Source organism: Eptatretus burgeri, chromosome 10 (assembly GCF_056783735.1).
Source record: "Eptatretus burgeri isolate ZD-2024b chromosome 10, Ebu_testis_v1, whole genome shotgun sequence".
Taxonomy (NCBI): Eukaryota; Metazoa; Chordata; class Myxini; order Myxiniformes; family Myxinidae; genus Eptatretus; species Eptatretus burgeri.
In genome coordinates, this window is record NC_140970.1 from 64,517,090 (window position 1) to 64,544,440 (window position 27,351).

General features: G+C 42.9%; 1 protein-coding gene across 4 annotated transcripts in view; it reads right to left on the minus strand.

Annotated features, from left to right (window-relative positions):
• Window positions 1–385: 385 nt before the first annotated feature.
• Window positions 386–27,351, minus strand: part of LOC147018722 (serine/threonine-protein kinase sel-5-like) — an 81,842-nt gene continuing 54,876 nt past the window's right edge. For 2 of the 4 annotated variants that reach the window (XM_085898723.1, XM_085898727.1), the window contains 5 exons: window positions 24,031–24,113; window positions 20,431–20,570; window positions 14,796–14,893; window positions 14,216–14,305; window positions 386–1,835 (listed from right to left, as the gene is read on the minus strand). In XM_085898723.1, the coding sequence (XP_085754849.1) occupies window positions 1,006–1,835; window positions 14,216–14,305; window positions 14,796–14,893; window positions 20,431–20,570; window positions 24,031–24,113 (1,241 nt within the window). In that variant the 3' untranslated portion in view covers window positions 386–1,005. The remainder of the gene's footprint in view (window positions 1,836–14,215; window positions 14,306–14,795; window positions 14,894–20,430; window positions 20,571–24,030; window positions 24,114–27,351) is intronic. The other 2 variants (XM_085898724.1, XM_085898726.1) reach the window with 2 other exon arrangements.

Below are 27,351 nucleotides of genomic sequence, written 5' to 3' on the forward strand. Positions count from 1 at the left end.
ATTATCAGTGCTTATTAAATGATAAGGACAAAGGTTTGAATGGGTATTGGAGAGAAATGGGGAAGAAAGAAGGATGGGGAGGGGCAGGGGGCATTGTTGAAGCTGGGGAAGATTAGATTATATAAATGTCAAATTAAGTTTCAGAATAAATAAGCAAACATAACCTTGTTACAAACTCATTTAGCCCTTCTACAAGGGAGAGTCGAGAGGTTTTTCCATTTTCAAAAAGTTTCAGAAAGAAAACCCTGACTTCTGTCCCAATGGCATCAAGAAACACGCACTGCTGGGAAACATTTGCAACAGTGGCTGTAAACTCCACACACAAAAAGACTAACATTCATTCCGAGTTTTCCTGGCACAAGAAAATTATTTCATGGTTGGAGTGTTTGGGGGGGGGGGGCGAGGAGGGAACCGTTAGACTTTCCCACATATTTTATATCCAGCCAAAATAGATAAAATTTTCGTATATCTTGTACAAAGTTGGAGTGTAAAGCCCCTGAGATAAGCTAAATCCACATCGCCGGCAAACTTCGTTTGTATCGACATCCTTACAGCCAAGTTCCTCAATCTTTGTACCCAATATTCATCAATCAAAACCAAAAAATTTACATTCATTCTTCCGTTTCTCCCCAAGAAATCTGCACATTCAAGTGAGCCACCAACCTTCAATCATCAACTGATAAGCAGCCCGCTATCCCCACCGACTACCTTGTCTTTTTCTCACCACCACCTTGTTGTGGGGTCTTAACATTGTGGGCTACCTGAAAGTCTTAACATTTTAAAATGTCGAACAATATAAAATATCTGCAAGTTTCTCCAATGCACTCATTATCCAACACTCTGTTTCGCCTTGCTTCTTCAAATAACCACCTGTTGCTCCCCTCATCAAATAATTTTAAATCCATGCTACAAAACATTCCTTTATCCCTACATTTCAACAACAACGTAAAAGACTGCCAAGAATCAGACACAAAAAGGAAGAGTGCTAACAATCACCGGCATATATCAAGATGCACTATCAAGGCTGTCTGAGGTTTTTGATGTTCTGGTGTGGGATGAACGTGGTGTAAAAGGGGCAGCCTTAAAGGGGTCAGGAGAAGTAGGAGCGCCGCCAGAAGGAGACATTGAGGCAAAGGGAACATGGCCAAAGAGGTCAGGGGGTGGTGGGCTTGTGCTGGTTAAAGAAGGTCGAGGAGCAAAAGGTGCTGCCTCAAAAACATCAGCCACCTGAAAGGCCACGGGGCTTTCAGCAAGTGGGCGCCGAGAAAAGGGCACGCTGCTGAACATTTCCGGTTTGGGGTGTGATGCAGGCAAAAAAGGGGCCTGCATAAAAACATCAACATCGCTGTGACAACTGCTGCTCCCAGGTGGTCCACGCCAGGGTTGTGGAAATGGAGCTGCACCAAACACATCCAGTTCTTGCTCGTCATCAATGATATTGTGTTGAGAAAATGAAACAGTGGGTGAGGCAAATACGCCAGAATTATCTGAGTCCCCATCAGAAGGCACAAGAAGCGGCTCAGAGCACATTCCTTTGGCAACTTCACAATCACTGTCACTGTCACTAAAATGCGCCACTTCTCCCTCACTACTTTCTGGAGTTGATTGGTCCGACTCAAAGCCACTTCCATCATCTCTCTCTTGTCGACATATCTCATGCTTCCCTGCTGCCAGAATCAAAGCTTCAGGCAAAGACACTGATGAATGGAGGGCAGCCGGTGCTGCAGATGGTTTATCCGTGTCCGTTGTATGGCGTGACTTTATGTCTGCTCCTGCAATGGCCCAGACATTGGGAATACTCGCAGAAGATGGATATGGGTTTGCACCATGTTCACCTGGAAGGGAAACAAGGTGGGCATGGGCAGCGATACAAATTTAAAGTATTACAAGGAAATATAAAGGAAGATGCCATTAGCCTCGATATCAATGAAATTTCTGTGATATCTAGAGATCAGCAATGTCAAGTTATGAAAACCAATTCACACCCAGGATTCAGAATCACATCGATTGGGGGAGCGGGGCGGGGCGGGGGGTGACAAATCAGTGTTGTAACCAGGAAACTATGTTAACTTTGTCTGTGTAGTCACTCATTGTCATCTTCAAATTAAATTTTGCACAAAGCAATGTTACCCATTAATTGGAATTAAAAATTAATCACATCAGTAAGAAACTGCAAATTAAGAAGCAAAAAAAAAAAACTTACACCTAATTAAGCCTTCTGAATAATATAATGATTCAGCAAAGTTTCTGAATTTATTGCACAGACAAGTGTGCACTTATTTATAACAGAACAGACACAGCCAGGTAGGAGAATGTGTGTCGGAGTGTGCTTGATCGTACAAGTTGCCAGCCATGACATATATTACAAACGAAGGTACCGGCATTGCCTGGGAACGTCGTGTCCCTCCTCTCACCCCTTCCCCTCCCTCATCACACCCCACACCCCTCCCTCATCACACCCCACACCCCTCCCTCCAGACTCCCACTCCACCCCTGGTGACGGGTGGTATAATGAAAGCAGATTGCACAAAAAAGCTGAAACAATGCGATGTACAAAAAAAAACAATTGCACAACATTGCAACAGATAACACCGAGGTAACAGATAAAGCAAAAATCTAAATGTAACAAGAAGCGAATACTTCAATATCGCGCGGCTGGGGGCAGTAAAAGTCGAGGTTAAGAATGATGAAACAATTTTGCAGTTATAAAATGTAAATGTAGACACGGTGAATTAGCATGCATGATGGGAAGAGTTGTGACGTTGGACAAATTTCTATTTATCGCCCTCAGATCAAAGGGACGTACGTGGCCATAAGTGTGACAGAAGACATAGGACAGAATAGCCAATTATAGAACAGTGCGATGTCGCCGCGCTGTAATAAGAGGGCATGACACCACAGGGCCCACTGCAGATGGGTGGGGCCAAAACTTTGTATGTCGATCGATGTATTTTTGGTTATGTATAGCAGAATGACAATGTTGGTATTTTTGCCGTAGAGTAGGGTAGCGCAAGCGACTGCTGCGTACATAATACCTCGTCTTTCATTTTGCTTAAAAAAAAAAAAACAGAAAAAAGGGGGACTGCTGTCGAATGTTCAGGCATGGCTTGCAAAAGCAGCTTTTATAAAACACTCGCCCAGTGGATTAAGCACTTAAGGCCCGGTCACACCTTGCCGTTTTAGCCAGCGATGGCAACGTATTAAAATGTATGTAAAACGCTGGCTTACGTTGAACTTTTGATGTTTTTTTTAAAGATTCGGACGTATTCATAGCGACTTGGTCTTATGTATAACGCATTGGTAATGGACACAGAACGTTTCGTTGTGTTATAGATAACTTATACCAACGAATGCTGAACCTGTTGTCAGCCTACACAACCGATGCCCAACGATAGTCTAACTTAGGCATAGCGCGTTGCACGCATCTCCGACGATGTCGTGACGTAGCCTATTAAAAGGCTGACGCACAACGATTCGAATCATAACTGCCGTAGAAATGGAAGTGTCAACATCGCGGTCACACCTTGGCGATCTTGCCAGCGTATGCCGACCTAAGATAAATGTGTCTAAAACGTTGGGGCACGTCAAATACGGTATGAGTAAGTTTGGTATACGTGAGTAGAACGCTAAAGTACGCTATCATACGTCGTAGTAAGTAGAGTACGTCAAGAAATTTTAAACATGTTCAAAATTTTACGACGTACTCGGCATATGACACACGTTCCGCATGCGATGGGGATAAGTTTTACACACGATATGTGGACGCTTACACACGTCCACAAAGGCTACTTATAAGCTACTCATCAGTCGAAACACGTCGCGGTAATGTCTTTTTTACGCGAAACTTATTTCTAACTTATGTTTGACGTGCTTTGAACCAATTCTTTACGTAGTTCCAACACACATCGACGTATGTAGACGTATTCCAATGACGTTAATTTTTTTTTTTTGTCGACCGGAAGACGTGTTTCTAGCTTACAACTGCCATATAAAGACGTGTTCCCAGCGGTTTTGGGAATTGGTATATAAAATGGTGTTCATAAAAGGGGACCCAACAGTGTTTTCGAGTCCTTTTTGAGTCGATGTCCATGTCAGCAGTAACAGTATCAGTATCAGTATTAGTAGTAGTTTGTTCATGTTGGCAGTAGTAGGTGAGTGTGAGGGGGAGGGTGTGGGTTATGATGGATCGTCCTTGCGTTTAACGATTTGAATGATAAACTCAACGATTTAAATGGCTCCATCTCCACTATTGAAAGTCGACGCTTGCGCTCAACAATTGGATTTTTTTTTACACTCAACGACTTTTAAACGGTACCACTCAGCTAGTTTCATTGTTAACAATGAACGATTTAAATTGCTGTCACTCGCCTTTGTTTTTTGACGCTGGGGTTTGGAAATTTGAAGTGTTTCTTCTGAACGTGTTAAATCGCTCAAACTCGACTATTTTAAATAGACGCTGCCGATGGACAATTGGAATCATAGCCAAGCTAGACATCGAAGTGTGAACATCCTCGTCATGCCGAAGAAAAGTTTGAAGAATGCTGCAAATAAGTGTCCTGGCCGTGGACGCTGACGCAAGGACGATCCATTATACAGACGTCTTTCAGCCTATGAGTAACTTAAAAGTAACGTCTGTCGATGTGTGGCAACGATCGCGTAACGTGCCAACAACACGTTAATCATAGGTTAGAAACAAGTTTCGGGTACGCTAAGCATTACCTCGGCGTGTCTCAACTTATGATTAACTTACAAGTAGCATGTGTTGACGTCTGTCAACGATCGCAGACCGTGCATACAACTTGTGGCCAGCGTAGCGGAACGTGTGAGTCATACGCCGGCATACGGCGTGAAATTTCAAGCATGAAAAAATTTGAGGACAACCAAAAAGTACAACGTTTAAAGCCAACGTACAATGACGTATGGCAGTGTTTTTCAGCGTGCTCTCAATGTTATCAAAACTTACCCATAACGTATTCAACGTGTGCCAGCGTTTTAGAAAAAAAATAAAAAAAATAAAAATAAAAAAAATCGGCATACGTTGGCTAAAACGTCAAGGTGTGACCGGGCCTTTAAGCAAGCACTTCAATAACATAGTTAATAAAGAATGGCTGGCTTGGCAAGCGATAGGAAGCTGATTGGTAATGGGACACACTCCAGTGCCTTCATCAAGGCAAAAAAATATGAAGCAGGAAGGAGCACGGCCTCGCTTAAATTAAATACGCTAAGTTATAACAATCGCTAATTTCTTTAAATTTTAGATTTCACTCCAGATTTTGCCACTTATTTAATTCACGAGCTCCGATCCTTAAATCTGAAGACAGATTTTGATTATATACTTTAATTAGTCTGTGAGAGCACATCATGGTTCCCAGGGAAGGCATTTTTGAGAACACTGAAACAAAATGGTGGCATGCATGAATGAAAACTGGGTATTTGGGTAAATTTAAACACCCCTGCGAGGTTAAAGTGGAATGACCAAGGGCAAGCGTTTTTTTGTTTTTTCATGATTAGCACCCTGTTAATTGTTTTCAAAAGGGGTGTTTAAATTTACCCAAATACCCAGTTTTCATTCATGTACTACCTTGGAGTTCCCTTAGTACGCATGCAAAGTTTCAGGCCACTACGTTTCATGCTTTTAGAGGAATGGAAGACACATTGACAAACACAGATTTATTATAAATAGATTGAACATTTTCCACCCACCCCCACTCCTCTTGTGACCCTACAAGTTGCGAGCCACATTTACACTCTCTCAGGTAATGTTCACCATATCTTGCTGAATCAGAGACAAAACAAAACTAGACAAAAAAAAATTAAGAGGTTTTTGAGAACACAGGCACTGATCTTGAAAGTCGATTTAAAAACCGCTTGATTGAAATTTACTTTCAAGACCAGAATCAAGTGTACACTTTGCCTTCTTCATTGTTAAAATATTTTACTGCCTCAGCAAAATGTAATAAGAGGGCTATATTATTACCATAACTATAAATGATCGAGTATGACATATTAACTTGTACACCCGTCTGTCTATACAATAATTTAAGAACTGGATGGGGGATAAACTCACAGAACAAAAACAGTGGCACAGCCACACCCTCAACCAATGATGCTGCCCCACAGCCTTGTGCTGCATACAGAAGAAGAAGAAGCAGAATTTAAAAAAAAAAGCGGAAGAAGTAGCAGAAGAAGAAGAATAAGACAGAACAAACAGCCAGGTTGGGGAGGTGGTGTTCAAGTTCTGCTGAAAAAGACATTTTGGGCGAGGGATGACAATCGTGGACGGGTCGGTCGCCACTCTGACGCAAGATTCAGCAATTTGGAATTTAGCCAGGGTGCTGGTAATGGCTCCCCTCCTCTTTGCAAAGGACACCATGGGATCTTTAACATTCACCAACTAATGCCAGCAGAAGGGACACCCAGTTTAACATCCATCACAAGGACGGCGCACACATTGATTATTGCCCTGTCTGTGAAACACCGGGATTTTATAGCTGGGCTGAGATTCAAACTCAGGCGAGATGGCTCAAGGGATGTGTGCACATACCTCTCGTATATCCTGCCAGCCCTCCAAGCAAGTATGTTGAGGAGAGTTTTTAGTCCCACTCAAATGACAAAATAAAAACCTCAGGCAATTGTGTGTTTGCATCCAATGAAGGCCAACTGTGTTTCGAGAATTCATGTAGAACAACACTGGCTGTTTAGGAGCTTTTCACAATTCTGAATTAATTAATAACCCAATTTGTGCAATCAGCTAGCTTGTGATGTATGTCCGTTCAAATACAAGACTTTCAAAATGACGTACGAATGCTAAATGAGGCCTTTTGCACATGCGCTGTATGTTTTCAGTGACTCGGTTCTGGCATTGCTCGTGTGTTCAAATAGTCCAACAATTTTCAGCATTTAAAACCAAAAATTGGCAATATCAAATTCGTTAACCATAATTGTTCTGTTCCTGAATGCAAATCGGACTCGTGGAAACATTGGGATATGAGAAATATCTGTGGATGAGAGGAGTTGGGTTCATACCATTTGCTATTAGTACAAGATAGTGGAGTGGTGGCAGTGGTTACAACACACACAAAAACGGATGCTTCTCCTTTCCCCAATAGATGCAAAAATCTAGCACAATTTATCTTGTGGCCCCAGAACCAAACAAAAAATAAATATTTATAACGGCACACATAGCCCAGACAAATCCCACTCTCACCCCCCCTCCCAAACATGATTAATTGTAAATATAATTTAAAACTTCCCCTGTGCATCAACAAGCCCAAATATGACCTTCCCATTGGTATTAAGAAGCACGAAGGTTTGGGTTGAACGCACCCATCTACGAACCTTCGGGTCTTTCACAGTCCCACATCGTCAGGAGTTTTTTTCAGTACAGGCTGCAAGATAACTTTTTGGGTGAGTTGATATGAAGGTTCTCCAGATCTTTTGTTGTGCAAAGGCTCACCCCTTTCAGGTACATTTCCAAGTATTTTGGCTTCTTTCAGAAACTTTGTGAGCAGTTTCATGTCATAATGCTTATCTGTCCAGCCGCCCCGATGGACGTCATTACTTGGGGTTTCTGCGCATGCACACCGAGCATTCTGTTGCGGATTACATAATTTTGAAAGTCGCATATTCTTCATGACTGGTTTTGTCAGGCACCTTCTCCCGATCAGACAACTAAAAAAACAACTAAACAAGGTAGGAATGACACCATATTACAATGCCACAATACAACACCACAATCCTCTTATGGATAACCATCACAACATCTTTTGACATTTTACTTTTGTTGTGGGATTGTGATGGAACGTCTGACTGGATAAATTACCTGGACGAGATCACTAATTATGCGGCTATCAGTATGCTATTTATGGATTTCCACAAGAAGGGTCCACCGAATAAGGTAGTTATGGGGGGGATGTTCAGAAGAATTCCGACATGACATTCGAGCAACTTGTCATAAACAAACCCATCTTGAGCCTACCAGACCTAAGTATGCCATTTGTGCTTGGGACCAATGCATCTGGCATTGGCAATGGAGCTGCTTTTTTTTTGCAGTAACACGAGAGCAGACTCTTCCCCATGGGTATTACGAGAAATTTTCTTGATTTATCAGATTCTAACTACTCAAACATGGAGAAGGAAGGAATTGCAGCATAAAGAGATTTGTTCATTCGGATGCAGCAAGTAGCTGTGGATTTGCATCAGCTTTTGCAGGGGCACGGTCATGCTGTTGATGTAGTGCCTCCTGTAGGTTAGAACAGGAATTTGTAATTTGATCAGGGTGCTAATGATAGTTTGCCTACTTTTTGCAAAGGAAACCGTGGGATTTTTCATGTCCACCAATCCATCAAAATGTTAGAGATTATGCAGGGCTCTTGACAGATGAGTCCGAAGTGAAGGCGCGCTGGACCGGTTACTTTGAGTGGCTGTAACAGGCTGATCAATCAGCTGTTGATGTGGATGCCAGGGGTGTTACTATCCCTTTTGCTGACCCTCCAATCAACTGTGATCCATCTTCGTTTGTGGAAACACAAGCTGCGGTGAACCGGTTCAAATGGGGTAAAGCTCCTGGGATCTGTGGCATCCACGCTGAACTTCTCAAGGCTGGTTGAAATGCTGTACTCATGTCGTTGCATGCAGTTCTGTGCTCTGCCTGGAATACAGGCATCATCCCAACTGACAGAAAGAGTGGCCTTGTTGTCCCTCTCTGGAAATGGAAGGGTGATCGCCAGGTCTGCAACAACCACCGAGGGGTGACGCTGCTCTCAGTGCCGGGCAAGGTCATTGCTTGGATAATTATTGATGGGGTTCGCCACCATCTGCTTGAGCACCAGCGCCCAGAGCGGTCAGGCTTTACACCAGAGGACAATGACCGACCGTGTCCTTGCCCTTCGAGTCCTCACCGAACGCAGATAAGAGTTTCAGCAGGGGCTGCTTGCAGCCTATGTTTATCTCTGCAAACAGTTCGATTCAGTGAAATGGGATGCCCTCTGGAGGATTGTTGGTCTTTATGGGGTGCCACCAAAACTGATCCATCTGATGTCTGAAATATACTCTGAAACTGTGAGATGTGCTGTGAGATGTGGTGATACAATCTCAGACTTATTTCTCGTTGTTACTGGAGTTCATCAGGGGTGTGTACTGCCCCCCACACTTTTCAGTGCTTGTATGGACTGGATTCTGGGGAGGATGTCAGAGATCAAGCTGCAGTGCATCATTTGGGAATGTCAAGATCTATGACCTTGATTTTGCAGATGATGCAGTCATCTTTGCAGAGACTCTGGATATCCTTTTGATGTCCCTCGAGGTGCTGAATGATGAGTCTGAGCCGCTGGGATTACGGGTTTCCTGTGTCAAAACTAATATCCAGGCTTTCATTGACATAATGGATGCTGCCATCTGGTCTGTGCCTGTTTGTGGTGAGGATGTTGAGGTCATGGAGAGATTCATTTTCCTTGGCAGTGATATTCATGTCTCTGCTGGCTGTGAGCTGGAGGTCAATCGACGTCTAGTTCGAGCCTGGGAGTCAAGGATTCACTGGATCATAGGGTGTGGCACTGTCGGTACCTGTGCAGGATGACGAAAGTCCGAGTCTTCAGGTTCTTGGTGCTTCCAATCTTGCTCTATGGATGTGATGCCCTGGAGTACCGGCGGGAAGTAGATGCAGCAACACGCTGCCCCACACATGCTCCCATACCTGATGTGACTCGAATTAATTTTGGCAAATGGGGCACCCAGGTTGACATCCATCCGAGGAAGGGTGAAGTGTTTTTTGTGTGAAAGTTAAGGAGTAAAAAGGAGACAGATAAAGTCATAATATTGTTGAGGAAATGGATTCTCGAAGTTAAGATTGTCGAGCTTAGAAATAGTTATTCCCTTCGTGCATGTATTAGCACAACAGCGAGGTAATTAATTGCGTTGTAGGATTATGCATCAATATTTGTCATCTTCCCTCCCTAATATTTGTGTCTCAGCCTGCTTCTCCCATGAAGCCCTTTTTCATGTTCTTTCCTTTGTAATTCATCTTGATGTCCTTTATCGGGAAATTCGGCCTTGCAACACCGAGAATATGTATATTCTGGTGTGAACCAGCAAGCCTCGAACATTCGAAGAGTCAAGAGGCTCGGGTCGGGATTTCACCCTGAGTTACGGCCAAACCACCAATCGGTGGGGAACAGACATGACTGGGTAATGTTACAAGGCGGTGCATCCGGGGCGCCCATAAAAAGCCTGCGCCTGCAAGGTGGGAGATTCCAGTTCCCAGTCAGGGAGAGGTGTTCCCAGTCCAGTTTCCAGTCTGGGAGAGGTCACGTGGCGGTGAGGGCTCGGCTGCAGGATCTGCAAAGTCGCTTCGTTTCCACCTCTCTTCTACACAGGAGTGGGTGCGCGTCCACCCCGGCTGGGCTGTGGAGTCATTTGGCTCTGAACAGGACTTTATTGTGCCTAAGCAGGCTGCAACATGTTTTCAGTCGTCGCTTTTTGTGATCTTCTCCTGTGGTGTGCCTGTGGGCCCATTAAGGTTTACTTTGTTCAGGCTCTTCCATCTGTACGAAATCCAGGTAGCATAATTCGCAATTGTGAATAAATTGTATATAAAATGTCTGCGTGTTCCCCGTTCTCAAATACACACGAGTGAACTGGGTCTCCTTTGAGTTTCTCGAATCATCATGATCAATTAACCGGTTGGTTTACAAGTCCTATAAAGGACAGATAGCGTTCCAGACCAAATCCCCTCCCCCATAGAGTACGACAAACAACTCTAAGTCACCATTTTGTGTGGCATGGTGAAAGGAGGAATCCGGCATGTTGCTTGATCAACCTCGGACAAACCAAATTGAGCTAAGTAAAGGTGTGATGAGGCCCTTGATCTGGCTCGGTGCATCTGGGCTAATTGACTGGCGTGACTGCCAGAACAATATGTTATTTTGACTTCAAGCTGCGTGGAAAGATCGTGAGAGTTCGGAAAATTTCTGGTTAGGTACAGATATTAAACCATCTCATGTTAAGAAGAAATTTCTAGCAGTATCTGGTGATAGACCCCTCTAGTAATTACGAAAAATTTGGAGACTAGAGGGGTGCGTGTCACACATGTTCTTGCTCTGAGCATATATAAATAATAAAGTGGAGTGAGAGGAAAGCAGAGCAGAACAACAATTCATCAATTGCTTTGCTGTGCACAATGACGTGCTGGTGAAGTTTGCCCATTGCATGTGCTTTATCTCTCGAATAAACGCGTTTGGACTAGAACCACGTACAAGTTGGACATCAATTTATCCAAGTACCTTGGGATTTGTGATATAGGCAGACAGGAATCTGTCTTAATGTCCTTTATCGGGAAATTCTGCTTCTACTCACCTAACAATGGATGGAGGATCTCAATGTCACACATGAGATCAGGGCTGTATCTCTGGACATATCTTGTGCTTTTGATAGTCTGCCATCCTGCCTTGCTCTCCAAGCTCTCTGCCTATGACATCCAAGGCCAACTCCACACATGGCTAACTGACCTCCTCTACTCTCAAACCCAAAGTGTGGTTCTCAATGGAATCCCTTCATCTCTTCGCACTGTCAAGGCTGGAGTGCCCCAAGGCAGTGTTATGGGCCCATTTCTGATCTCTATAAATTATCCGATTCCTGATTTTCATAAATGAACACTGGAAAATCCATTATCTATTTGCTGATGACTCCACCCTCTGCCATGACATCTCATCCTTCAGACAGGCAGGATGCAGCCTCTTCAGACTATTAAAAAAAAAAAAAATTCACAAGCTGGTCAAACACTTGGAATATGTCTATCAATCCTGACAAACCTCACAATTGCACTATCTATCTCCGAAAGGACCGTTTGGCAAACCCTTCTACCTATTTTTTTTTTAACAATACGCTTGAGGAAGTTCAGTCATTCAAACTCCTGGGTCTCACTGTCTGCCATGATCTTTCTTGGACAAACCACATTTCAAACTTGCCTGAAAAGCCAGCCGTCAACTGTGCATCCTCAGTCATACGAAGTCCTTCCTTGGCACACCTCAACTCCAATTCACTCCATTCATCCTCAGTGTCCACCGTGTCTACCCCATGCATGTGTGGTTTTGCGTCCTGTTTTTAGCTGTTACGTCCTGATCTGCTCAGTGAACGAGCTATTCCATGAGCCTTGACTATGTATACAAAAAAATTAGAGGAGCTGGCCAATGGTAAAACACAAATTAAAGAGAGCAGACAGAAGCAAAACCAGCAGAGCAGGATTGGCACTGTTGTCATCTGGTCCTGTTGTTGTCTGGCACAACAACACTGGCACTGTTGTCATCTGGTCCAATCACCGAGTGAAGGCTCGGCAGAACTGTTTCTACCCTCTGGCGTAAAAATATCACAGGGTCCAGGAGGCATTGGAGGCAAACACTGACTTTAGAAGTTCAGCCTTTTTTTGAGCAGAATAAGCTGAGGCCGAGGTGAGAGATGGGGTGGAGGGAGAAAACACACCACAGATATAATTAAACAAGTGTTGTAGACACTTGTTGCCTGTGGTTGGATTACCCTTCCATGTTGAGAACCTAAGCGGCTTGATAACCACAGCCTCACCACAGAATTGACGAAAGCTTTCCCAGATGGAGTTAATATCATATGGAACGAATATGTACGACTAATCTTTTTGAGAGAGAGAGAGAGAGAGAGGCATGTGGATGTTATGGAAGACAAACTGAGTGGGTGGGGAGTATGGGTGAGCAGACAGGAGCATGCCATTTGAGTGGGTTTGGGGAAGAGTGTGACTACAGGACTTGGAGAGCTTTAGTGGGGTTGGCAGATTAGAGAGCCAAGGTTGGAGTAGGAAGCATGTGGGTGGCCTGCCAGAAGAGAAAAGATGGGGCAGCTGTACGAGTGTTGGGGTTAATCTCCGAATCATCTACATTCATTTCACATGAGGTTGTTTCACAATTCCAGCTCAGCATGAGGCAGGCACCTATTGTGGCCAGGGTGATGGAAGGGGAATTTTAAAACACAGCTAAGCAGTGCTGTATGGACCTGATCTGAGATCAGATGCAGTTTTGCAAGTGAGCCAGGAAGAAAAGTGGGAGAGTGAAGGGAGGGGGAAGAGTGGAGAATGGTAAGAAAGTGGAAGAGAAGACAGGTGTGAGGGAGTAGGAAAAGTAGAGGAGAAGGAACATTACTAATTATAAAAAGGAGACAGAACATTAAACAACAAAAGGGGTACTATCTAATTACCTGAATAAAATTTTTAGTTTGATAAAATGTTGTTTGGAGGTTCCAAGCTTATAATTTATTTTATTTTTGAGATTCTGGCCCTGGTTTGCACTGCACTCGTACGTGTCTTTCTCCGAATACCGAAGAGAACGATTGGATTTGCACAATTGAAATGTTGTTCGTTTTGTGTATCGACTCGGCATTTTTACCCATCGATCCGCTGACGGATTTAATCAAAAGATGGCATGTTGTACTTTACAAACATTCTGCTCCATTCACTCTATAATTTGCCCGAGGTCATCTTCCATCCGTTTGGAAGTCAGCTAACATCACCTTCATAGACCATCCTTGTTGCTTATACATGGCGCGAGCAAAAAAAAAAAAAAATCACGTCCGCTTCGCTGCGAAGCTCAGTGATGGATGCTTTGGTTTGTACCTCTGATTAAAATGAGCGAGATGAAACATTTTGAATTATCCTCAGATTTCAACATCACCGTAATGTACATCAATCATCAAGTTATTCAAACTTTCTTCATACAAGAATACGATTTGTAATACCGGACACAACTGGGTGGCGCTATCCGATACACATTTACCTAGAGAGAATTGGGGTCTTCCCCTGACCCTGAACCTCAGAAGATACGCTTCCCGGACAGAAACCATACTTGGGGTTGGGTGACATGCAAAATTTGGTTGGATTTGGTTCAATATATATATATATTTTTTTTTTTGAAGCATATATTAAAAAAAAATATTCGACAAATTCAATTTTATAGTCTATTCCCAAGTCATCTTTTGCAATAATTTTGTGCTCTTGGAATGAATTTTGTAAAAGGTGAGAAGTAACAATTGGAGAGAGCAGTGAGAAAATTGGGGGGGGGGGGACAAAATACAAGTAGGCACCAAAAATCTTGCTTTGAATATCAATAAGTACCAGTTAATGTTTAAACCATGTGACAACTGCACCATTCAGGAAATTATCTAACAGATACATACCTACCGACATAAGAGAGATGTATACCTGCAAAGGGGTGAGCAACAAATGGATTGCTTATGGAAGTGTTGGAAGAAAACACATCAACAAGCTTGGTTTGTTTATCCGACAAGCAGCCTAAGAGACGGGGGTGGGAATGGGGAGTGACAATCAGCAAGGCGAGGTCAATAATCTGTCAAAAATCAGATTATCTCCATCAAGATAATTACCATCATGTACAGCAGGACATGGCATTGCATATTATTCATCAAATCCTAACGGGGCAAGGAATTACATGCAAGATGAAAAGGAGCAATTTACCTTCACCCGTGAAATGTGACAAACACAAACACACATACAGGTTTTTCACAGAGCCCTCATATAGCTTATTCATACAATTTTCCTTCATTCCCCATATTAATGTCTTTCTTGTCATTTGCAAAGTGAATTTCCTCCTTCAAACCTTTGGAAAGGTTTGAAAAATGAGCATCATCAAAGGTACTGCACAGGTTTCCTTTATGTGGCAGCACACATTCATGAAAATATCAGAGTGTGGCTGTTCATCAATTGTACCTTTTCCCATTACACAGCCTAATTAAGATCTCATTTTGCTCCTTGCAACACTGACCTCCAACAAATGGGTTCCACTCAGGAACATCTATACGAGAAGGTCCAAGTGATGCTGTAGTCGATTGTTGAGGTATCGTCAGCAAAGCACCTGCCGGGCTGCCACACAAGAAAGAGGTGAACAAACCCCGAAATCAGAAATTCAGAGACGATCACAACCACGACACCGAGCAAAATAAATCTCCATTGACACATTGTGAAAGATATTTGTGTTGTTTTTTAACAGTTACAAGAATTTTTGACCAATTGTTAATCAAATCATCCTGTCCCTACTGCATTTAGAATTGCATGACGTTTAATGGAGCTGAATGTCCATCTATTCTCTCTGTGAAGTCCATCTATACTTCAATATCCCGAGGATTCAGTGTGGTGTGCCATGCTCGATACAGAGCGTCGGTTCTGGCAAAACAGTTTCTTAGCGAGGGTGACAATCCTGAATAGCTCACCACTCTGACACAGGAAGTCAGTGCAGGAATTTGTAGTTTGGCCATGGTGCCGACGATAGCTCTTTACCGGAGGATCTTTACCGTCAACCAACTGTTGACAGACGGGATGCCGGTTTAACGTCCATCCATGGGACGGCACACACATTGATGAATCACCTGCATGTGAAACACCGGGACAGTTTATAGCTGTGTTGGGATTCAAACCCAGTGTACACAGCTCAGAAGCACGTGTGCATACCTCTATGGCCTAGGCATAACTGCCAGCCGAAGGATCAAGTACACCTTAAATTTAATGCTCCGCACTGTAAAATCAAATGTATTCGAGGATAAAACAACAACAACAAAAAAAACTTCTAGAATATGCGACTGGTGATAGCTAAACGAGTCAAATGCTGGGAAATATTGCTTGAAGATCAAGTGAGATATAACCTTTCCAATGATACAAATTTGCTTTAATACCTCAATGCATTAAACCTTTCCAGTCAGAGAGAATTTTGTGCAGCACTGCTTTTTCATAGGTACAATTCCAACGTCTATCCTCGTTGCCGAAAGGATATTTGGAGTCAAACACAGTGTCAACTGGCAAAATAGTGTCGACCACACCTGGAAATTACAAAGATTGCCCTTTCTTCTTTGAAGAAATGAATTCTTCTCGTTAATGAACCACATGACGTTTTACTGACTATCTGATAGTGCCCTGGTAATTCTCCTGAAACGAGCTCTGTTTCCAGAAAAGAAATATCCAAATAATTTATACTGCTGCGTCAGCAGGATTTGAATGAACAACCCTCAATATGCCAGTCCACTGTTCTCACCAAAAAGCCATCACAGTACCCAAAAGGCCACCACTATATCAGTTAGACCACTACTACACTCACCATTTTGCAAAGATGTGCAGAAATTAAGTCGCTTGAAAAGTTCAACTGAGATTTGACATAAACAAGTAAAGGTTGTTACACCGTGTCTTTAACAACAAATATTTTAAGAGTTATTGGATGCAATCAAAATGTATCAAAGATATGGTGCCACTGCATGCCATCATCTACTGCTGTTAACATGTACCATAAAATATTGTAAAGAATGGAATGATCAAAAATATTAAGGGGGCTCATCCATCCATTGGGACCATACTCAGTACAGAGCATTGGTGTTGTCGAAGCAGCTTCCTGGGCTATTGGGCACAATCCTGGACAGGTCACCACTCTGACGCAGGATACTCGAACGGCTCAATCATCCCAGCAAGCTGGGACTCACTTTGCCGACCTCGGAAGGATGACAGGCTGAGCCAACCCACCTGGTATTAATTCAACAGTCGAGCAGGATTTGAACTAAGGACCCGAGGATCCCAAGTCTGCCACCTAAACCATGAAGCCAACACCAGGCATAAGCGGGTGTTGCACAATTATCAAAATGGAACATTTTTGTACATGTCAATCACAGTCATTTCCAGCGAAGGGAGTTGATCATCAAGTCTGAACATGAATTAATATATCTGAAATGACTAATAGAAACATTGCCAGGGATGGGCTGCAGAGAGTAAAAAGGTTGTAATCAAGTTATTTTTGTAAAAGTAGGAAATATCCAATCAAATTCTCAAAACAAAGATCTGTGACAAAGAAGCATACCATGATATTTGTGGTTCTGCAAGGAGTGGAAAATGAAGAAATGGGAAGAGGTGGGAGAGCAACAACTACAAAATGTGGTGGCTTAGTTTTGAGCAGAATGCACAGACATCCCAAAAGGTGTGCGTTCTGGTCTGGCCAAATGCATCATTTTGAAGGATTTGCATCGTTTGCTTCTGGAAATCGAGTTAGTCTCAAGAGAATTACCATGTCACCACGAGTTAAAAAGCCAGTTTATTAATGAATAAATTTTTTGAAAGATCTTCACAGAATGGGTCATATGTCTGTCCTATCTGGACTGATCAACAGACATATACCAGTAAACACTTCATGGTTGCAGTTACAGCTCCCACAGAAATTTGGGATGGACACTGAAGTGCTAACTATGAAGAGATAGGATAGCTTCGAGGTGGCACAGTTGCCTTTGTACAATCTAGTCTGGGTGAATTTACCGACCCGAAAAGAAAAGCAATCGTCTTGGTGTTGCAAGGTGGGTCGTGAGCAGACGATGGTGTGTTAATGCTGGGCTGGTGAACATTGAAGATGCTATGGTTTCCTAAGCAAAGAGATGATGTTCTTCACTGGCACCATGGCCAAACTGCAAGATCTTGTACGAGCAAGCCATGGGATTAATGGTGGTTGTCAAGGAACTCTGTATGCCAAAGAACCGCAACTTACTGGGATATCGTATTACGCCTTTTGGCACATAGGATGGTCCTGCCATGAATCTTCAATCAATCTAACCACTGCTACCTGACCAAGAGATGGACAGGCACACATACAACTATTAAAAAAAAAACACAAACTGCCCAACACATACAGCACATACTGCCCAAAGCCTTCCCCGAGCCAAACATAAAAATCTTACTGTTTGTATTTGTTCATTCCTGTTCATATGCCAACCATTGTGATGTGATTGCATATATACCCGTGTGTGAAAAGCGAAAAGTGCGGTTAAGGAATTAGCTGTGCAGGAGACGGAGTTTTGCGCGTGTGTGCGTTTGCGTGTGAACCTTTTTATCATCAAATTTTCAAGAAAGCTTTATTATGAGAAAATGAAGACAAATTAATAATTTGGTCAAAAGGTCAAATGTCAACATCACATAAAATCATCACTTTTCATCCAATTCACCTGAAATTTTCAGAATTTGCATATTGGGTCACTGAATTGGTTCACCAATGAAAAGCTAGAAGCATATTGGTTTTAATTTTTTTTTTTTTTTAAATCAAAAGGTCAAAGGTCAATGTCACAATTTCCATCTGAATTGAAATTTGAGCAGGGATTGCGTCACTGATGCCTATTGCTTTTGAGGTGAAAAGGTCAAGGTCACCTAAAATAGTCTTTTATTTATTTTAGCCGTTTTCGGCATGTTTAATGGCACATGGAAGAAGTAGTCCAAATACAAAGCGGACATGGATGAGCTTTGCATTTTCAGATGCTTACTAGTTCACTGTCTGTCTGTCTGCCTGTCTGTACCTGCAGACGTCAGTTGATGATTGAGGAACGTCCTCATTTTTATTGCAGCGCGTGCACCGTTTTCAATTGCACCGAGTTTGAAATGTCCCTGGCGTCGTCTATCACGTCTCCGGTGGGTCCGGTGTCCCCCCGTCCCCCCCCCCCCCACGTGGCCTCAAGACAGCTAATGACGGCCGTCCGGTAGATGCAGTGCGTAACCTCGATGGAAATGGCGACAATTGACGGAAATACCCGAGTATTTCAATGGAAATTTGTGAAACTAATGTGTTATATATGTGAAAAACATTTAATTTATTTGTTATATTTTGAACACGAATCGAAACATGAATCAGAAAACGAACCTGTAGTTGAACAGTACTTTGGCTCTGAATTCGTCCCAATTGCACATGCACCAAGAGGAGCGAGATTTACTCTGTCTGCCTGCCTGCCTGCCTATGAGTCAAACAAGATCGAAAATCATTCCAAACAGGAAACTTACCGTGTTTAGCCATGCCATAAAGGATACAAAACAAGTCATGAAGAACGAATGCAATGCGTTAAATAAGGTGGTTTGACATAAACCACCATAAAGTAAAAAGACTACCGCATCAACGGTGGTAAGCTTCCAAATTTTTCTTTCCACAACTTTTAAAATCGATTTTATTTCCATCGAATTATTTATCTTGAACACTGCACAACACAAATCGCCTTTTTGGCACTTTCAAAAACGTCTCGTTTGGCAGTACTTGGACAAAATATTACGGAACTTTACATCATCTTGAGCAATCAAATTCACTGCTTGCAGACCCCCTTCCCATGTCCTTATTTCTCAGGACTGGTGGGGTAAAGTGTTCTATGAACTCTCAAGTTTGATAAATGCTTCTTTTTTTTCTTTTTTGGAATTAACAAATGAAGTATATGGTGTACATACTCTTGTGTGTCAGTAGTTAAATATATATTTTTTTAAAGACAGGATATTGTGCAAAATTATGCATTTGAGTGAAAAAAGATGCATTTTTGTGTCAAAGTATTTTCAACTGACATTAAATTAAATGTTTTTGGATCTTAATGTAAACCTGGCTTCCAAGATTATTCGAGCTTCACCAATTTGAATATAATGTTGTAAAACAAGAAACTAGAACGGCATTCAGTCGGGCGCATACCTCTGCCAGGCTGAATAGTTCATGTTCTGTATACCACCAATTGGCTCGCCTGAACAAAAATCGAACTGGCTTGTTCTGATAGGCTAACCAACTCGTCCACCAAGCTTTGTCATAATTCATCCACAACTTTTTGAGATATTGTGCTATTTATCGTTTTTGGCCCATTTTCTCAATGGTGAAAAAAATCACAAATAAAAATTTTAAAATTCACTGATCCAGATTCGGATCTTCACCAAAATCGAATCAATTCGTCCTTGCCACATCACACCCAACCTTTCCACCAAGTTTCGCCCGAATTTGTCCACAACTTTTTGAGATAACATGCTAGATATTAGTTTCACCTGATGTCTCAATAGTGAAGAATCACTTTTAAAAATTTGATATCCGGATCCAGATGTTCACCAAAATTCAAATCATTTCATCCTCGTCACACACCAAACCTGTCCGTCAAATTTCGTCCAAATCCGTCCACAACTTTTCAGACATCCTGTTCACAAACAGCCAAACAAAAAGACAGACAGACAGGAGTGCAAACAACCTCCATCAACCTTTGGTGCAATCATATACCTAATAAACAATTTTCAATTAAGATTTGAAAAAAAAACAACAAACAATGGCCAAACTGGAGTGTATCATATTTGAATTTGCAAATGAATGTCGATGAGGTGTCAAACACATTTTTACAATCATTCGTGAGGGCTTCTCGTCTTCTCCTTCCAGTGAGAAAAACGAAAACAACAAAAGTTTGAAGAATGTAATGTAATGAGCCAAATAGCAAAGAGTAAATAACATGGCAGATTTGTCAATTCAAAAAAACAAAACAAAACAAAACAAAACAAAAACACAATTGGATTACAATATCATGAGTTTGAGGGGAAAAGTATGAGCAAAGTAACTCAAAGGGCAAACCATAAAAGGTTCAGTGATGAACTTGGGATCTGCCACTCACTCTGGGACCCCTTCTGGAGAGCAAGTCATGACAAAGACAGCTGAACTGTGAGTGGTATGCTCAGAAGATGACACATGAACTTTGCTTCCTGGCACCGATAGGGAAGAAGCACTATTTTCCGAAATGCTGTCCCGTGACTGCTTGGGAGAGGTGGAGAAAAGAGGAAAGAGGAAGAGGGAATGGCATATCAGTCAGGTTAGAGGAAAGGTGAATAATGACAGGTAAATACAGCAAACAGATATATATATATATATATATATATATATATATATATATATATATATATATATATATATATATATATATATATATATATATATATATATTGTTGTGGGCTGGGAGGGGTCAAGTGAGAAGACCACCAGCGGGGGAAGCTATCACGGGTTCCCACCAGACTCGCCAGAATTGCAGGCCGTCGCACACGGGAAATTCGGTGACGCGGCGGGTCGCTAACCGACCGTGAACGCCAATAACTCAACCGCGTGACCAAGGGTCCCTCCAGTCTATGGGTTAACTGGGTTACCTAATTCATCATGCGATTTAATTACCGGGGAACATGCCCTCGGTATGCCTTGTCAGAACCAGATCACTTTACCGGATCGGATGCAGCCGAGCAACACTGCCAAGGATGTACCGGCTAAAAGGAACGGATCGTTGGGAATAAAGTGCCGGCTGAGCTAGGATTCGGACCATGCTGGGTCAATGAAAGAACAAGCCAAAAACGAGTTGGGAACATTTCTAATAATAATTTATTCACAAGCTGGCGAGGAAAGTTATGTGGCACAGGGAATAGTAATTTTATTGTTGTGTAATGCAGGGATAGAAAGAAGCGTGGTGTGTGACAATTACACAAGCAACTTACGAAAGCAGACTTAACTCGAAATAATAATTTCTGCATTCTTAACTTACGAGGACAGGCGCGCGCACGCGCGCACGCACGCACACACACACGAAGAGGAGTTAATGAAGAGAAAAAGGAGAGGAGATGAGGCTAACGGTCTCTCAATACCTTGCACGATTGCTCGATCACGCCACTAATACATTTTGGGGGGGGGGGATGCACCACTAGGCGATACCTCCCTGACAGCTGGTGTGCCGTTTCTAGCTTCGTGGCACTTCAGGCGCAAGCATTGGTCCAGAGAATGAGACGCAACCATCCGGCATGAAGGGAGGGAATTGGGTGGAGAAGGAGGAGTCGAGAGCGAGTGGGCGGAGTGGTAGAAGAGACCAGGTGGGTGGGTGGAGTCAGTGACGTGTAGGCGGAGAAGGGCAGAGAAGTGGAGGCGGAGTCGCAGGCGATGACGGACGGGCGAAGAAGGCGGAGAGATCGGTCCCAGGCCGGGCAAAGAACTGGACAACAGCGATTGCCAAGACACCAAAACCGGAACTGGAACTACAGACGGCCTCGCCACCCGTCCTTTATCGACCCTGGAGTGCAGGGTGGGGCATTACCCCGAAGCAGTGTCATCACCCAAATTGGCCACTCTGATTGGGCCCAGACCACTGCGTGGCCCGACTGTGTTGGCTGGAAGCGGCTCCACTCCACTTCCGGCAAGATAACTCCAAGCTGCGGAATTGTCTCACTCCAAGCCCCATATGAATCGCCCCGCACCGAACTCCACGACATTAATTTCCTTGCACCGATCTCCCGGACCGTGCCCCGGCGACCGGCCGAGGGTCGTATCGGCCCCGCATGCCCATGCGCAGACAGTATGATGTTAGGATAAACCCATGCACAGACCAGAACAAGATGAGTGCCATCCATGCCCTGCTCTGCACGATAATAAGGTGTCATGAGCTAAGCACGGGTCCGCCTGCTATCGAGCATGTTCCGTACAGTGCGTGTGGATCCGCCATCAAGCGCATGGCCAGGTCCGCCAGATTATGTGATCGTGTGCATGGGACCAACCCTGATCTGTCAGAACTTGAGGGGAACGATCGGATATATTACTTAGATGGAGGTTTGGAATGAAAAAGAATATAGATACAAGTATCAGATGGAGAAATGAATGGAAAAAAGAGGATGCTGATATAATTAAATCCAGAAATGGATTGAAAAGAACACTCTGCCCGTATCTTGTACAACGTGGCGTGGTTGTTGTTTTTAGCAGAGTCACGTTGCGAACGCTGGCTCTAAGAGAGCTCCGCGTTCTTCTTCTTCTTCTTGTTCTATTATCAGCCTCTGACGATGTAGTGATTGGCACCAAGCTGCCAGCCATGCTCTCGCCGATATTGGGTCATTTGCTTCTGTGTTGTGAAAAACAACATCCGTGCAGCCTCTTTAAGAGGTATTCGTTCGTACGCCTTTTCAATGCAACCGGCAATCTCATCCCAGATCAATGGAAACGTCAGACGATCATCTCGAGCTTGTGGCAGAGGTTCATTCGAAGGTATCACTGTATCCTCGCAGCTGCGCTGTCGATGCTTGTGTTGTGTTGTTGCGGCTTTCTATTACCCTCCCCCGGTCGAAATACGTGCTCCACGCGTTGGCCTCTGCGAGGATGCATACGTTGAGGGTGTGGCTGCAGTTTTTCCAGGCGGCTGTCTGAGTGCAGTGTCTGCTTTGATTTATTTCAGGAAGAAAAGGAAAAGAGTAGGAATGAAGTTAGTGGTGTAAACAAACCTAGCTATGAGATTCACACAACGCACTGTTCCGTTGTCCTGCTAGATAAAAGGGAAGGGACTATCTGAACGTACATGAATGGAATTACTGTCTAGGGACCGCTGTATGATGGTTGCTATTGCTTTGGAGGGATGCGGTTCCCAGAACTGCAACAATATATTCATAAGACCTTGAAATCCGTATAAAATGAAAACGCTCAGCGACATCAACGTGGTCTAAAATAAGACGATTTTATTATGAAAGCAAACTTTCAAGAACTCGGCTGAGAAAATAAACAAACATACAAAAATAATGCTTACAGAACAATTAACTTTTCAGAAAAAGTAAATTTTTATCTTGTTTCATTGTTTTATAGCAATCTAAATGCTCAGACTTTTACCATACAATGTAGTATCAAAAGGTCCTATGAGTGGAACAGTTTTAAAATAGTAAGAATTGCTCACTCGCACATCTGAAATGCAATCCACAAACAGGCCTGGCAGGATGGCTTAGAGGTAAATACACACACCTCTCAGCTGTCGAGCCTCGATTCGTTTCTCAGCCGAGCTATAAACTGTCATCCCAGTGATTCATCAATGTGTGTGCCAGTCCCTCGGATGGACATTAAACTGGGCGTCCTGTAGTTGGTGGCCATGAGAGATCCCACCGTATGCTTCACGAAGAGTCGGCGAGCTATCGCCAGCACCCTGAACAAATTGCAAATTCCTACCTTAACCTAAAGATGACATTGAATCAGTGGCCTAGCTGTGTCCTCAGCCAATGATGCTACCCCACAGCCTTGTGCTGCACCCAAAAATGAAAGAAGGGATGGGAAAGGATGGGATTGAGGGTGAAAACGACAAGTGTGATGGAAGGGTGAAGAAAGAAAAGGGTATGGAAGGAGTGAATGTGGAAGCAGACGTGCTGAAAATGACCAACAAGGATCAAAGCAATGGTAATACAGAAGTCTGTTGTACACGAGGAGTAGGAAAACATACCAGTTTTGGTTGTTGCGTTGCTGCAACTGGAGTGCCACAAGGAATTGTTGGTTTAACTTGCACCATTCCATTTGCAGCAGAGGCTAGGAAGAACAATGAACATCAGTTATGTCACAAACAGAAGAGCACAAACTGTTAACAGCAAAAACTGAAACAACCCAAGTAGAGTGAAGATGTGCAAGTAGGTTTGCAAGCTTGGTTCAGAAATGCTGAGATAATGTCAGTTCAAAAAAAAATAATAATAAAAAAATAAATAAATATCAGCTTGATGAGCAATTTGTTTGCATTAAGAGTTCAGAATAGTCAGCTCCTAGATGAGCTTTGATGCATGTACATTAAAAAATATACATGTAAAAACAAGATATACAGGGCTCAACCACCATTTTCTCTTACAGCTATGACATCACCCAATCCAACATGTTAAATTAGTTATCCATGCCTGTTGTAGGTGTCTATTATGACACCCTTAAATACAGGAAGTTTCCTGTTTGGAATGATTTCCATTTCTTTTGACTGCCAGGCAGGCAGACAGTCAAACCATTATCTGACTCCTCTCTGTGCATGTGCGGTCGGTATGAATTTGAAACCAATGTACTGTAAAACAAAAGAGTTGTCTTCCTATTCATATTCCAATCAGTGTTCAAAATATAACATTCAATTTGAAAACGTTGTTTCTCGATCACAAACCGACAGACATGAACAAATTGCTTAACCTTGCTTTTTACTTCACATGCGCAGCGTAAAAGGAAAAGAAAAGAAAACAAAGAAAGAAAAAAAAAAAAGGTTTAACAAAAGCTCAAATAGTAAACAAGAAAGCGAATCAGGGTGCAAGCGGACAAAATAAAGAAACGGAAGCAAATACAGCCTTATAAGGGCTATTTGTACCTACTGAGACGGCCTTAAGGTTTGTTGTAAATTATTACAAATTGTAAATGTATGTAAATAATTAAGGTTCGTTGTAAATTTGATGACAAAAGCTCAAATGGTAAAAATAATGTCATTAGTCATTAATCAGAGATTGCATGAGCACTCTCTATGCAAGGATGGCGCAGAAAAAAAAAAAAAGAATGGCAGTCCCACATGCTATATCCAAAACTAAAGTTGGGAGTATCTTTTCTAAAAAGTCACTTAGGCTACATATGAGAGCCTACCTAGTCTGATCAGCTGATTGTCTATACAGGGACCGCTTTTCAATTCAATACTTTTCAATAGGCCATGGCAAAAGCAAAAACCGAGATCGGTCAAAACCAGAAAATCATATTCTCGTTCCTCATCATAATAATAATCATCTTCAGACAGCATAGTGCCGATCCTGCCTCTTTCAACGGCAATGATTCCAGTACCATCCTATCACAGATTTCCTTGGTGCAGCGTTCTTTGCTGTCGTAATTTTAATACCGCAGAATCTGGATAATAAGCGCACACGGGCCTCCCTATTTGATTTCTCCATTAAAAATAAGAGCATTTCAAAACGTCTGCATAAGGCTTTGAAAACTGAAAATATTATCAACTCAAAACAACACAGTATTTCGTGCTTTAATGGCACAAACTTTAAGTCCGAATTTCTAACATGTCTGGGACTGGTACTTCAAGAGTTGTATGGTCAAAACAACGTTGTTCATCAGGTCAGGTCAGGTATGGGAGCATGTGCCAGAACAGCGCGTCGCTGCGTCCACTTTCCGCCGGTACTCCATGGGCCTCCGTCTGACCATCCCCCAAGGCAGATGCCAGGCCCATCCCCATCTCCTTGAGTTGTTCATCAATTCAGTAAAAAGGGCGTTTCACGACAAGGGTAGCACTACTTACTTTTCTTCTCAGTTCTTCTGTCTTCTTCTTCTTCTTCTTCTTCTTCTTCTTCTTCTTCCCGGAATGAATGATGGCCATACGTCTTTTGTGTAAATAAGATTGTATAAGAATACGTGTTCGAGTTAAATCTGCTCTTTTGTGCCTCTTGCCTGTAAATACTCATTTTACGTCATACCTGCCAACCTTTTTGGAATGAAAATCGGTAGATTTTTGCGCGATGCAGGGGCATGCCCCCCCGGAAATTTTTTGAAAAAAAAACAAAAAAAACAAAATACAAAAAAAAACATTTTCATTAAGAGCGTGCTTTTGACAGCGTTCGCGTTTTTCACGCGTTTGTTCGTTTTAATGCGAGTGGCAATATCTCCGTAGCCGCTGTGAGACACAGATATATCAGTCCTGCACAGCTCACAGAACGAGTGCTTCGTACCTTTCCGCGATGCTTTGATCCACGAATGCTCTTTTGTCTACTCGTCCTTGAAAACAGTCGTACCGCAAAGGTGGCTTTTTCTTTTCAGGCGTGTCCATTGTGATTGTTGTGAAAGCATCTGCACGAAAAATGGCTTTGTTGTTGTCTACTCAACCGTGTGACGCTAGCGACACCAGGTGATTACGCACGTCTGCTATCACTAAACTAAGGGCGGATAATCAGATTTAACGATAGCAGACGCGTGTAACGGTGTAGACGCGTGCATAGACGACAGAAAAACGTAAACTGCAAGGTACTGTACAGTATCGTATTCTGTAACTCTGATAAAAAAAAATTTTTCCTGAATTTTAAAAACCAGTAGATTAAGCATGTAAAATCGGTAGCCGGTAGATAGCCTCGAAAATCGGTCGTCAACCGGCCAAATCGGAAGGGTTGGCAGGTATGTTTAAGCGTGTGTGTGTGTGTGTGTGTGTGTGTGTGTGTGTGTGTGTGTGTGTGTGTGTGTGTGTGTGTGTGTGTGTGTGTGTGTGTGTGTGTGTGTGTGTGTGTGTGTGTGTGAATAAATAATTGTTGGTTGACATTTCAAATCAGTCTCGGTTGTCCTTTCCTTCATTTGTCTGACAGTGTACAAGCAGATTAGACGGGAAGTTGTACCCCACTGATTGGCTCTACTCATTAGCCAGCATACACTCACTGTATCGTTCGGCAAAAATCCGAGTGGGCGCTGAGGATACGAAACTCAGTTAATTTAGTCACCTCCTCAGGTAAACGGAGTCCGATGGATAATCCTGTTATAGTTGACGAGGATAATTGACGTTCGTGGTTGCTTGACAGCCTCAGCACCGGGCATTCGGAAGGAACCCGAGGGCTTTCGTTCGTGGAAAACCTCGAACCCCGGGCCGTAATAATATTGCTGCATGGACAACAACCTCCAGATCGGGTGCAACCACACCTGAAGGCCACCGCTGCATGCCAGAGCTTAAAATCTGATGATGACTGTGCCAAATACATTTCCTCACAGATCAGCATCGAATGATTGCTGCAGATCTGCCTCAGCAAGGTTATTCACAAACCATTCCTTAAGAAAT